This window comes from Bombus bifarius, unplaced genomic scaffold (genome assembly GCF_011952205.1).
Source record: "Bombus bifarius isolate JDL3187 unplaced genomic scaffold, Bbif_JDL3187 scf7180000008584_frag, whole genome shotgun sequence".
Classification (NCBI taxonomy): Eukaryota; Metazoa; Arthropoda; class Insecta; order Hymenoptera; family Apidae; genus Bombus; species Bombus bifarius.
The window spans coordinates 3,847-16,229 of NW_022884739.1; the positions used below are offsets into that span (position 1 = coordinate 3,847).

Sequence of the window (12,383 nt, forward strand, 5' to 3'; positions counted from 1 at the left end):
GCTATTTTGCTTGTTTCTTCGCTTAAACGGTAGTGCGTTGCATTAGCACTCTGAAATGGAGTTCAAGGAGCGCTTAAACGTCGAAATATCTCCAACGGGAAAGAAATGACGGCTATTTTTCGTCAAAATGATCGAAATCTTCGCGATTTGTGAGATATTTTGCTTGTTTCGACGCTTAAATGGTGATGCATTGCATTAGCACTGTGAAATGGAGTTCAACGATCGCCTATACGTCGAAATATCTCCAACGGGAAGGAAATGACGGCTATTTTTCGTCAAAATAAACGAAATCTTCGCGATTTGCGAGATATTTTGCTTGTTTCGACGCTTAAATGGTTGTGCATTGCATTAGCACTGTGAAGTGGAGTTCAACGAGCGCTTAAACGTCGAAACATCTCCAACGGGGAGGAAATGCCGGCTATTTTTCGTCAATATAAACGAAATCTTCGCGATTTGCGTGATATTTTGCTTGTTTCGACCCTTAAATGGTAGTGCATTGCATTAGCACTGTGAAATGGAGTTCAACGAGCGCTTAAACGTCGAAATATCTCCAACGGGAAGGAAATGACGGCTATTTTTCGTCAGAATAAACGAAATCTTCGCGATGTGCGAGATATTTTGCTTGTTTCGACGCTTAAGCTGTAGTGCATTGTATTTGCACAGTGAAATGGAGTTCAACGAGCGCTTAAACGTCGAAATATCTCCAACGGGAAGGAAATGACAGTTAGTTTTCGTCAAAATCGACGAAATCTTCGCGATTTGAGAGCTACTTTGCTTGTTTCGACGCTTAAATGGTTGTGCATTGCATTAGCACTTTGAAAAGGAGTTCAACGAGCGCTTAAACGTCCAAATATCTCCAACGGTAAGGAAATGACGGCTATTTTTCATCAAAATCGACGAAATCTTCGCGATTTGCGAGATATCTTCCTTGTTTCGACGCTTAAAATGGTTGTGCATTGCATTAGCACTGTGAAATGGAGTTCAACGAGCGCTTAAACGTCGAAACATCTCCAACGGGGAGGAATTGCCGGCTATTTTTCGTCAATATAAACGAAATCTTCGCGATTTGCGAGATATTTTGCTTGTTTCGACGCTTAAATGGTTGTGCATTGCATTAGCACTGTGAAATTGAGTTCAACGAGCGCTTAAACGTCGAAATATCTCCAACGGGAGGGAAATGACGGCTATTTTTCGTCAGAATAAACGAAATCTTCGCGATGTGAGAGACATTTTGCTTGTTTCGACGCTTAAACTGTAGTGCATTGCATTTGCACAGTGAAATGGAGTTCAACGAGCGCTTAAACGTCGAAACATCTCCAACGGGGAGGAAATGCCGGCTATTTTTCGTCAATATAAACGAAATCTTCGCGATTTGCGTGATATTTTGCTTGTTTCGACGCTTAAATGGTAGTGCATTGCATTAGCACTGTGAAATGGAGTTCAACGAGCGCTTAAACGTCGAAATATCTGCAACGGGAAGGAAATGACGGCTATTTTTCGTCAAAATACACGAAATCTTCGCGATTTGCGAGATATTTTGCTTGTTTCGACGCTTAAATGGTTTTGCATTGCATTAGCACTGTGAAATGGAGTTCAACGAGCGCTCAAACGTCGAAATATCTCCAACGGGAAGGAAGTGACGGCTATTTCTCGTCAAAATAAACGAAATCTTCGCGATTTGCGAGATATTTTGCTTGTTTCGACGCTTAAATGGTTGTGCATTGCATTAGCACAGTGAAATGGAGTTGAACGAGCGCTTAAACGTCGAAATATCTCCAACGGGAAGGAAATGACAGTTAGTTTTCGTCAAAATCGACGAAATCTTCGCGATTTGAGAGCTACTTTGCTTGTTTCGACGCTTAAGTGGTTGTGCATTGCATTAGCACTTTGAAAAGGAGTTCAACGAGCGCTTAAACGTCCAAATATCTCCAACGGTAAGGAAATGACGGCTATTTTTCATCAAAATCGACGAAATCTTCGCGACTTGCGAGATATTTTCCTTGTTTCGACGCTTAAATGGTTGTGCATTGCATTAGCACTGTGAAATGGAGTTGAACGAGCGCTTAAACGTCGAAATATCTCCAACGGGAGGGAAATGCCGGCTATTTTTCGTCAATATAAACGAAATCTTCGCGATTTGCGTGATATTTTGCTTGTTTCGACGCTTAAATGGTAGTGCATTGCATTAGCACTGTGAAATGGAGTTCAACGAGCGCTTAAACGTCGAAATATCTGCAACGGGAAGGAAATGACGGCTATTTTTCGTCAAAATACACGAAATCGTCGCGATTTGCGAGATATTTTGCTTGTTTCGACGCTTAAATGGTTTTGCATTGCATTAGCACTGTGAAATGGAGTTCAACGAGCGCTCAAACGTCGAAATATCTCCAACGGGAAGGAAGTGACGGCTATTTTTCGTCAGAATAAACGAAATCTTCGCGATGTGCGAGATATTTTGCTTGTTTCGACGCTTAAACTGTAGTGCATTGCATTATTACTGTGAAATGGAGTTCAACGAGCGCTTAAACGTCGAAATATCTCCAACGGGAAGGAAGTGACAGCTAGATTTCATCAAAGTATCCGAAATCTTCGCGATTTGCGAGCAATTTTGCTTGTTTCGACGCTTAAATGGTAGTGCATTGCACTTGCACTGCGAAATGGAGTTCAACGAGCGCTTAAACGTCGAAATATCTCCAACGGGAAGGAAATGACAGTTAGATTTCGTCAAAATCGACCAAATCTTCACGATTCGCGAGCTATTTTCCTTGTTTTGACGCTTATAGGGTATTGCATTACATTTACAGTGTAAAATGGAGTTCAACGAGCTCTTAAACGTCGAAATATCTCCAACGGGAAGGAAATGACAGTTAGATTTCATCAAAATCGACCAATTCTTCACGATTTGCGAGCTATTTTGCTTGTTTTGGCGCTTAAACGGTAGTGCATTGCGTTTGCAGTGTAAAATGGAATTCAGCGAGCGCTTAAACGTCGAAATATCTCCAATGGGAAGGAAGTGACGGCTAGATTTCATCAAAATATACGAAATCTTCGCGATTTGCAAGCTATTTTGCTTGTTTCGACGCTTAAATCGTAGTGCATTGCGTTTGCAGTGTAAAATGGAGTTCAACTAGCGCTTAAACGTCGAAATATCTCTGTTACGCCATGCGGCTTGCCATAGATCATATTCTTAACCGTCGGTCGCGGCACTACAATGTCGCGGGCGGATCGTCGCGGCTGCCCGACAAACAAACATTGTAGTGGCAAGCGCATAGTTTATTAAGCAGGGCGACCTCCAGAAACTTCGATTCGTGGCCGTTATTTTATCCGGCGTAAAAGAATGTGGCGTGATCCGAACGTAGTGGGGGTCGCCTTCCAGAAAAAACGGAAAAAATCGAAAGGCGGGCAGAACGTTTCGAGAAGCCAAACTGTCAATACATATCTTATATCGCGCATTACGTAGTTACATTTCTTTTGTTGTTCCATTTATATCCTTCTAATTAATAAGTTGTTGAAATAAACGTTAATTTATTAGTGTTAACACAGTGCTATATTCATTAAACCACCTCTGCTGTCCTAAACGAAACAGGGGAACGACTATTTCGCGGCGTCGATTAACATAATCGTAGCGAGAATTTACAACTCTCGTTGACGTGCTATCTCGCGATCACGTCTCTCCGCGAACGGTCGTAACATTTTGGTCCTTCGAGCCGGATCACGTGCCAGTGAAGAGTGCACTTACCAGTGACCACACAGTGCCACGTGACTTTATCAAAACCAGCAGCGGGAGCGGGAGCAACCACTACAGCGAAACCAGTGACGTCAGGCGCGTCACCTTCGAAGAAGCACATCCCATTGGCAAGGGAACGCAACCACGCAGCCTTCCGCCGCAGCTGGACAGTCATCAACGCAACGAATTTCACAACTTAACAATACAACCGAACGAGTGGCCGTCGGGAAGGAACAAGGCGTTCCTCACCAAACATACACGCGACCTCACGCCGCACGACAGTAAGGTAAGCTCGTTCCTTATTTCGACCATCTCCTACCCTCGGCAACGATGACGAGCGAAGACCAACTCATCTCCCTGCGTCGGAGACGAGGCTATTGTGGCGGCCGATTCACATACTTATCGACCCGACTGGATGAGTACGAGCAATCCGGGAGTCAGCAAAACTCCTTATTAACGAATTACGAGAAACAACTGACCGAAGTTGCGAGTCAATTCGAAGCGATCCAACTCGAATTAGAAGTATTGGACGAGGAGGAACAAGTGCGCGGCTTCGAAATAAGGGATCAGTACGTCGCGGTAGATACAAGGCTACAAAATCTTCTGAGGAACGCGCAAACAGCTTCGCCGTCGACATCCATAAACCCTCCAACCTGTGCATCATGCGCAAGTTTAAATCCGATATCCATTAAATTACCAGATCTTCGGCTCCCTACTTTTGACGGAAGCTTAGAAAAATGGAACACTTTTTATGACACCTTTTCCTCCACAATCGATAAAAATCCTAGTCTCACTGACATACAGAAATTCCATTACCTGCAGTCCGCCCTGCAAGGAGAAGCAGCCGATTGTTTAAACGCGTTACCCCTTAGCAATGTAAATTACAGTCAGGCTATAGCCGTTCTCAAGGAGAGTTTCGAATGTCCACGATACACAGCTTTCAGTCACTGCATGGCAATAATTGATTATCCAAAGATAACCAAGGAATCTCCAACGGAATTAAGGCGCTTAGTCCACACATTCAAACAACACATATATGCATTGAACAAATTAGGAGACTCCTACCCCGATACCAGTGCTGTGCTCACCAGCCTCATCCTCTCTAAAATACCACTGAGTATCCAAAAGCAATGGGAAATGACGCTGCCCAATAACGAGGTGCCTCCGTACATTCACTTACTAAACTTCCTAGAGAGATTAGCACGAAGCTCCAGACCGATCACCACGGTCAGACAAACAAGAGAATCACCGGAACAAACTACTCCGGTCCGTCAACGCGCATCACGAGGGCATGCACTTACGGCGACACAGGTTAATCCAACATGCCCCACCTGTCAAGGACCACACCCCATTTGGAAATGTGACACCTTCAAAACCAAATCCCTTCGCGAACGTATTCGGGAGGTCAAAAGAGCATCACTATGCGTCAACTGCCTCGGGAAAGGGCACACAACGCGGCATTGTTTCGCAGGATCATGTCGCGTATGCGGAGAACGACATCATACAATGCTGCACAGGACAAAACGCCATTCAGGGTCTCGTTCCAGCACGTCCAGCCCGAAATCTTCCCCATCAAATAGCCGATCCACAACACCTTCTTTGCCACCCTACGTATCACCCACTCGTTGCAAAAGGCACACAACAGACCACAGATCGGAAACACCACGAACAGCCGCGTCTCCAAGTCCACCGCCCATTGACAAACGAACACACAACCAATGACGCCGACGATCGACGACTCCGTTGATGACCGAACATATCAGACCAATAGCATCCGAATTACGGTTCAATGATCTAGTCCTCACAGCGCAGATTAACATTTTGAATGATAAACATCAACCAATCCGTTGTCGAGCGTTGCTCGACACCGGATCCAGTATGAATTTCATTACCGAGGAATTAGCAAAATCGCTAAAGATAAGGCAAAACAAATGTTCGGTCCCAATCGGAGCTCTAGATACCTTGACAACGACTTCTAAGCGACACATCACGGCCACGATCACTTCCACTGACGGTACATACACGCGGACATTAACGTTCCTTATCATTCCAACCATATCAACCTCAATTCCCAGCGAACCCATCGATCGTTCGACACTTGAGATACCAAAAAATCTCAAATTGGCCGATCCACGATTTCATTTACCAGCTCCGATAGATGTACTACTAAGCTCAGGTTCAACACTCGCGTCGATGTGTGTGGGACAAGTCAACCTCACGCAGCCAGACGAGCCTGGACTGCGTCTGCAAAAGACGCGATTCGGATGGGTAATCGGGGGGAGCCCAACTTCCCAAACCGCGACAAACATATTTCACACATCCACGACGACTTTACAAGCAGATCTCGCGCGGTTTTGGGAAATCGATGAAGGACCCTCAATTAAACATATCTCAAAGGCAGATCGACGATGCGAAGAACACTTCCAAATCCACACCCGACGCACCAGCGAAGGACGATACATCGTCGCTCTACCTTTCAACGATCAGCTTCAGTCACTCGGATCCTCTAAAACGCTGGCGAGTAAACGACTCGCCTCACTCAATCGCCGATTCCAGCACGACAAACGCTTCGAATCAGAATATCGAACGGTAATACAGGAATACCTGGCATTGGGACACATGACGAAGGTCAATGACAACCACTCCGACGATAACGGATACTATTTACCCCATCATGGCGTGACCAAAGCATCGAGTCAAACCACCAAACTCCGTGTAGTTTTCGACGGATCGGCACCAAGCACTACCGGAACCTCCTTAAACGATACACTTCACACAGGACCCAAGTTACAGGAAGATCTATTTTGTATATTAATTAGATTCCGCGCTCATCAATACGTACTCACTGGCGACATCGAGAAGATGTATCGGCAATTCCTCGTACGACCAGAGGATCGGAAATATCAAAGGATATTATGGCGCAGCGCGAGTGGAGAAACAGAAACATATGAGCTTAACACTGTAACGTTCGGTTTATCCGCAGCCCCGTATCTAGCTATTCGGTGCCTCAAGCAACTGGCAGAGGACGAAGGACATCGATTTCCACGTGCAGCACAGGTACTGCAGCGGGATTTCTACGTCGACGACGCTCTCACCGGAGCTGAAACGAAGGACGAAGCCCTCACGCTCAGAACAGAACTCACCAAGTTACTTCAGCTGGCCGGCTTAAACATACGAAAATGGGCGTCAAACGATAATGACTTGTTACACGGACTTTCCTTAGAAGAAACAAATCACCAACATTTTTTGGGCGACTCGCAAACCTTGAAAACGCTGGGGGTGTTTTGGAATTCATTCGACGATTCTATTCTTTACTCGGTCGAAGTCAAACCCACGCCCTCGCGAGTCACGAAACGAATCATCAGCTCGGAGATTGCAAAAATTTACGATCCGCTCGGTCTGCTCGCACCGGTGATTGTTCGGGCCAAGATGCTACTTCAACGAATATGGTCGTCGAAAATCGATTGGGATGAATCACTTCCGATCGAGTTACATACAGAGTGGGAAAGGTACTATGCCCAATTACCCTTATTAAACAACGTCAGGTTCCCACGCAAAGCAATAATCGAGTCCGCTATGGAAATTGAACTGCATGGTTTCTGCGATGCCAGCGAAAAGGCTTACGGAGCCTGTGTTTATCTCCGAACCCTTACCATCAACGGCCGTGCTTGGACCCAACTTTTAACCGCAAAATCGAAAGTCGCCCCACTCAAGTGCCAGACCATTCCTCGGCTCGAGCTGAGCGGAGCACTCCTTCTTACGTCCCTGATGTCAACAGTACAACAAGCCCTATCACAAAAAATTACTCGAACTATCTATTGGACCGATTCCACTATCGTCCTCCATTGGCTCAATACATCACCTCACACCCTTAAAACATTCGTCGCTAACAGAGTCTCCGAAATTCAAACAAAAACCAGCATCCGCGATTGGCGCCACGTTCCTACCGACGACAATCCCGCGGACTTAATATCACGCGGCCAAACACCCGAAGAGTTCCTGCGCCCAACCATCTGGCAGCACGGTCCTGCATGGCTCTACCAGTCGGAAGGCTATTGGCCGACATGGGCTCTAACACCGCAAATTGAAGTACCGGAGCAGAAAGGGGCGATTTGTCTGTCCGCAAACCCCGCCGATTACAGTTTGTTGGAAAGGTATTCATCCTGGCCCAAGTTGATACGAATCATAGCTCGTTGCCTCCGTTGGAGACAGGAAAGGAACCGAGCGGCACCCCTAACCGTTACCGAGTTACGCATAACGCACAATAAACTGATAAAATTGTTGCAAAACATCCATTTCTCCGAGGAAATTCGTACACTCCAAAAAGATCGGAACGCGGCGATAAAGGGTAAGCTCACGCGACTCAATCCGTTCATAGACAAGGAAGGAATATTGCGAGTCGGGGGTCGACTCAGTCATTCGTCGATGACCTTCGCCCAGAAACATCCCATAGTATTACCCAAGTCATCCGTTACAACACGCATCATAGAACACGAGCACAAGATCCACATGCATTCCGGAACGCAGGCTACGTTATACGCAGTAAGACAAAGATACTGGCCCGTCGACGGTCGAAGTCAAGTATGGCGGGCGATCAAAGGCTGCGTCCGCTGCTGCCGCGCTCAACCACCGCCGGTAGAATACGTGATGGGTAATCTGCCGGAGGCGCGAGTAACGGAATCTCGCCCATTCACAAACGTCGGCGTCGATTACTGCGGGCCGTTCCACATCAAGGAAAAACGAGATCGTAACCGTCGTCAGATAAAGGTATACGTAGCCATTTTCGTATGCCTAGCAATTAAAGCGGTACACATCGAGCTCGTTGACGATCTCACTAGCGAAGCCTTCATCGCCGCTCTTCGCAGATTTATCGCTCGACGAGGGTATTGCTCCACCATCCATTCTGATAACGGCACCAACTTCAGAGGAGCAAGCAACGAATTACGAGAGCTTCACGATCTATTACAATCGGACGATCACAAGGAAAAAGTAACCGCATTTTTAGCCGACAAACAAATCGAATGGCGCTTCATTCCCCCTCATTCACCGCATTTCGGTGGGCTATGGGAAGCAGCGGTGAAGTCATTCAAACGCCACCTCAGGCGTGTAGCCGGCAACGAGTTACTCACCTCTGAACAATTGAACACTCTCATCATAGAAATAGAAGCAGTCCTCAATTCCCGCCCGCTAACTCCTATCTCCACCGATCCAAATGATCTCCTAGTCCTCACTCCCGGACATTTTCTCATTGGCGATTCACTAATGTGCTTACGTGATCGAGATTTCAGAGACATTCCATCGAACCGACTCTCCAGATGGCAGCATATCCAACAGCTTAAACAGCATTTTTGGAACCGCTGGCATAAGGAGTATTTGAACGAGTTAACCAACCGAAATAAGTGGAGCAAGGGTGGACACGGCATCCAAAAGGGCACAATCGTCATCCTCAGAGAGGACAACGTACCCTCCATGCATTGGCCTCTGGGCCGAGTTATCAAGGTTCATCCAGGCGCCGATGGTGTCATCCGGACAGCTACAGTTCAGACGGCAAAGAGCGTTTTGGATCGGGCCGTCAAAAGGCTTGTCCCACTGCCAATTCAACCCGTTCTCGAGAAACCCGAACAACTAGCCACCGAGACGAACTAAGATAGGAACTTCAACCACATCTCGCTAATTTGATCGGTACCCTCTCAACGGGGGGAGAATGTTACGCCATGCGGCTTGCCATAGATCATATTCTTAACCGTCGGTCGCGGCACTACAATGTCGCGGGCGGATCGTCGCGGCTGCCCGACAAACAAACATTGTAGTGGTAAGCGCATAGTTTATTAAGCAGGGCGACCTCCAGAAACTTCGATTCGTGGCCGTTATTTTATCCGGCGTAAAAGAATGTGGCGTGATCCGAACGTAGTGGGGGTCGCCTTCCAGAAAAAACGGAAAAAATCGAAAGGCGGGCAGAACGTTTCGAGAAGCCAAACAGTCAATACATATCTTATATCGCGCATTACGTAGTTACATTTCTTTTGTTGTTCCATTTATATCCTTCTAATTAATAAGTTGTTGAAATAAAAGTTAATTTATTAGTGTTAACACAGTGCTATATTCATTAAACCACCTCTGTTATCCTAAACGAAACAGGGGAACGACTATTTCGCGGCGTCGATTAACATAATCGTAGCGAGAATTTACAACTCTCGTTGACGTGCTATCTCGCGATCACGTCTCTCCGCAAACGGTCGTAACATTTTGGTCCTTCGAGCCGGATCACGTGCCAGTGAAGAGTGCACTTACCAGTGACCACACAGTGCCACGTGACTTTATCAAAACCAGCAGCGGGAGCAGGAGCATCCACTACAGCGAAACCAGTGACGTCAGGCGCGTCATCTTCGAAGAAACACATCCCATTGGCAAGGGAACGCAACCACGCAGCCTTCCGTCGCAGCTGGACAATCATCAACGCAACGAATTTCACAACTTAACAATACAACCGAACGAGTGGCCGTCGGGAAGGACCAAGGCGTTCCTCACCAAACATACACGCGACCTCACGCAGCACGACAGTAAGGTAAGCTCGTTCCTTATTTCGACCATCTCCTATCCTCGGCAACGATGACGAGCGAAGACCTACTCATCTCCCTGCGTCGGAGACGAGGCTATTGTAGCGGCCGATTCACATACTTATCGAACCGACTGGACGAGTACGAGCAATCCGACAGTCAGCAAAACTCCTTATTAACGAATTACGAGAAACAACTGACCGAAGTTGCGAGTCAATTCGAAGCGATCCAACTCGAATTAGAAGTATTAGACGAGGAGGAACAAGCACGCGGCTTCGAAATAAGGGACCAGTACGTCGCGGTAGACACAAGGCTACAAAATCTTCTGAGGAACGCGCAAACAGCTTCGCCGTCGACATCCATAAACCTTCCAACCTGTGCATCATCCGCAAGTTTAAATCCGATATCCATTAAATTACCGGATCTTCGGCTCCCTACTTTTGACGGAAGCTTAGAAAAATGGAACACGTTTTATGATACCTTTTCCTCCACAAGCGATAAAAATCCTAGTCTCACTGACATACAAAAATTCCATTACCTGCAGTCCGCCCTGCAAGGAGAAGCAGCCGATTGTTTAAACGCGTTACCCCTTAGTAATGTAAACTACAGTCAGGCTATAGCCGTTCTCAAGGAGAGTTTCGAATGTACACGATACACAGCTTTCGGTCACTGCATGGCAATAATTGATTATCCAAGGATAACCAAGGAATCTCCAACGGAATTAAGGCGCTTAGTCCACACATTTAAACAACACATATATGCATTGAACAAATTAGGAGAATCCTACCCCGATACCAGTGCTATGCTCAACAGCCTCATCCTCTCGAAAATACCACTAAGTATCCAAAAACAATGGGAAATGACGCTGCCCAATAACGAGGTGCCTCCGTACATTCATTTACTAAACTTCCTAGAGAGATTAGCACGAAGCTCCAGACCGATCACCACGGTCAAACAAACAAGAGAATCACCGGAACAAACTACTCCGGTCCGTCAACGCGCACCATGAGGGCATGCACTTACGACGACACAGGTTACTCCAACATGCCCCACCTGTCAAGGACCACACCCCATTTGGAGATGTGACACCTTCAAAACCAAATCCCTTCGCGAACGCATTCGGGAGGTCAAAAGAGCATCACTATGCCTCAACTGCCTCGGGAAAGGGCACGCAACGAAGCATTGTTTCGCAGGATCATGTCGCGTATGCGGAGAACGACACATCATACAATGCTGCATAGGACAAAACGCCATTCAGGGTCTCGTTCCAGCAAGTCCAGCCCGAAATCTTCCCCATCAAATAGCCGATCCACAACACCTTCTTTGCCACCCTACGTATCACCCACTCGTCGCAAAAAGCACACAACAGACCACAGATCGGAAACACCACGAATAGCCGCGTCTCCAAGTCCACCGCCCAGTGACAGACGAACACATACCCAATGACGCCGACGATCGACGACTCCGTTGATGACCGAACATATCAGACCAATAGCATCCGAATTATTATCCAATGATCTAATCATCACAGCGCAGATTAACATTTTGAATGATAAACAGCAACCACTCCGATGTCGAGCGTTGCTCGACACCGGATCTAGTATGAATTTCATTACCGAGGAATTAGCAAAATCGCTAAAGATAAGGCAAAACAAATGTTCGGTCCCAATCGGAGCTCTAGATACCTTGACAACGACTTCTAAGCGACACATCACGGCCACGATCACTTCCACTGACGGTACATACACGCGGACATTAACGTTCCTTATCATTCCAACCATATCAACCTCAATTCCCAGCGAACCCATCGATCGTTCGACACTTGAGATACCAAAAAATCTCAAATTGGCCGATCCACGATTTCATTTACCAGCTCCGATAGATGTACTACTAAGCTCAGGTTCAACACTCGCGTCGATGTGTGTGGGACAAGTCAACCTCACGCAGCCAGACGAGCCTGGACTGCGTCTGCAAAAGACGCGATTCGGATGGGTAATCGGGGGGAGCCCAACTTCCCAAACCGCGACAAACATATTTCACACATCCACGACGACTTTACAAGCAGATCTCGCGCGGTTTTGGGAAATCGATGAAGGACC

At 46.7% G+C, this 12,383-nt stretch overlaps 3 protein-coding genes across 3 annotated transcripts; all 3 read left to right on the plus strand.

The window, feature by feature from the left end:
* Window positions 1-4,549: 4,549 nt before the first annotated feature.
* On the plus strand, window positions 4,550-5,449 carry LOC117213263 (the record flags this gene model as incomplete). Its single annotated transcript, XM_033458629.1, has 1 exon — window positions 4,550-5,449. A coding segment is annotated over one exon (900 nt), but the record flags the coding sequence as incomplete, so codon positions are not given.
* Window positions 5,450-5,473: 24 nt separating this feature from the next.
* LOC117213266 lies at window positions 5,474-8,891 on the plus strand. Its single transcript, XM_033458632.1, has 5 exons — window positions 5,474-5,995; window positions 6,069-6,248; window positions 6,326-6,533; window positions 6,711-8,803; window positions 8,886-8,891. Exons 1-5 carry the CDS (start codon window positions 5,474-5,476, stop codon window positions 8,889-8,891), a joined length of 3,009 nt encoding a protein of 1,002 aa, XP_033314523.1.
* Window positions 8,892-10,955: 2,064 nt separating this feature from the next.
* LOC117213264 lies at window positions 10,956-11,482 on the plus strand. The gene has a single exon (XM_033458630.1). The coding sequence runs from the start codon at window positions 10,958-10,960 to the stop codon at window positions 11,291-11,293; it is 336 nt and encodes a 111-aa protein (XP_033314521.1). The 5' UTR covers window positions 10,956-10,957; the 3' UTR covers window positions 11,294-11,482.
* Window positions 11,483-12,383: the final 901 nt, after the last annotated feature.

Coding starts and splice junctions, on each gene's coding strand:
- LOC117213266 (XM_033458632.1), top strand. CDS start 5,474: ATGACCGAACATATCAGACCAATAGCATCCGAATTACGGTTCAATGAT. Junction 6,249..6,325: donor ATCCTCTAAAACGCTGGCGA/GTAAACGACTCG, acceptor ACGGTAATACAG/GAATACCTGGCATTGGGACA. Junction 6,534..6,710: donor GTTACAGGAAGATCTATTTT/GTATATTAATTA, acceptor GTTTATCCGCAG/CCCCGTATCTAGCTATTCGG.
- LOC117213264 (XM_033458630.1), top strand. CDS start 10,958: ATGGCAATAATTGATTATCCAAGGATAACCAAGGAATCTCCAACGGAA.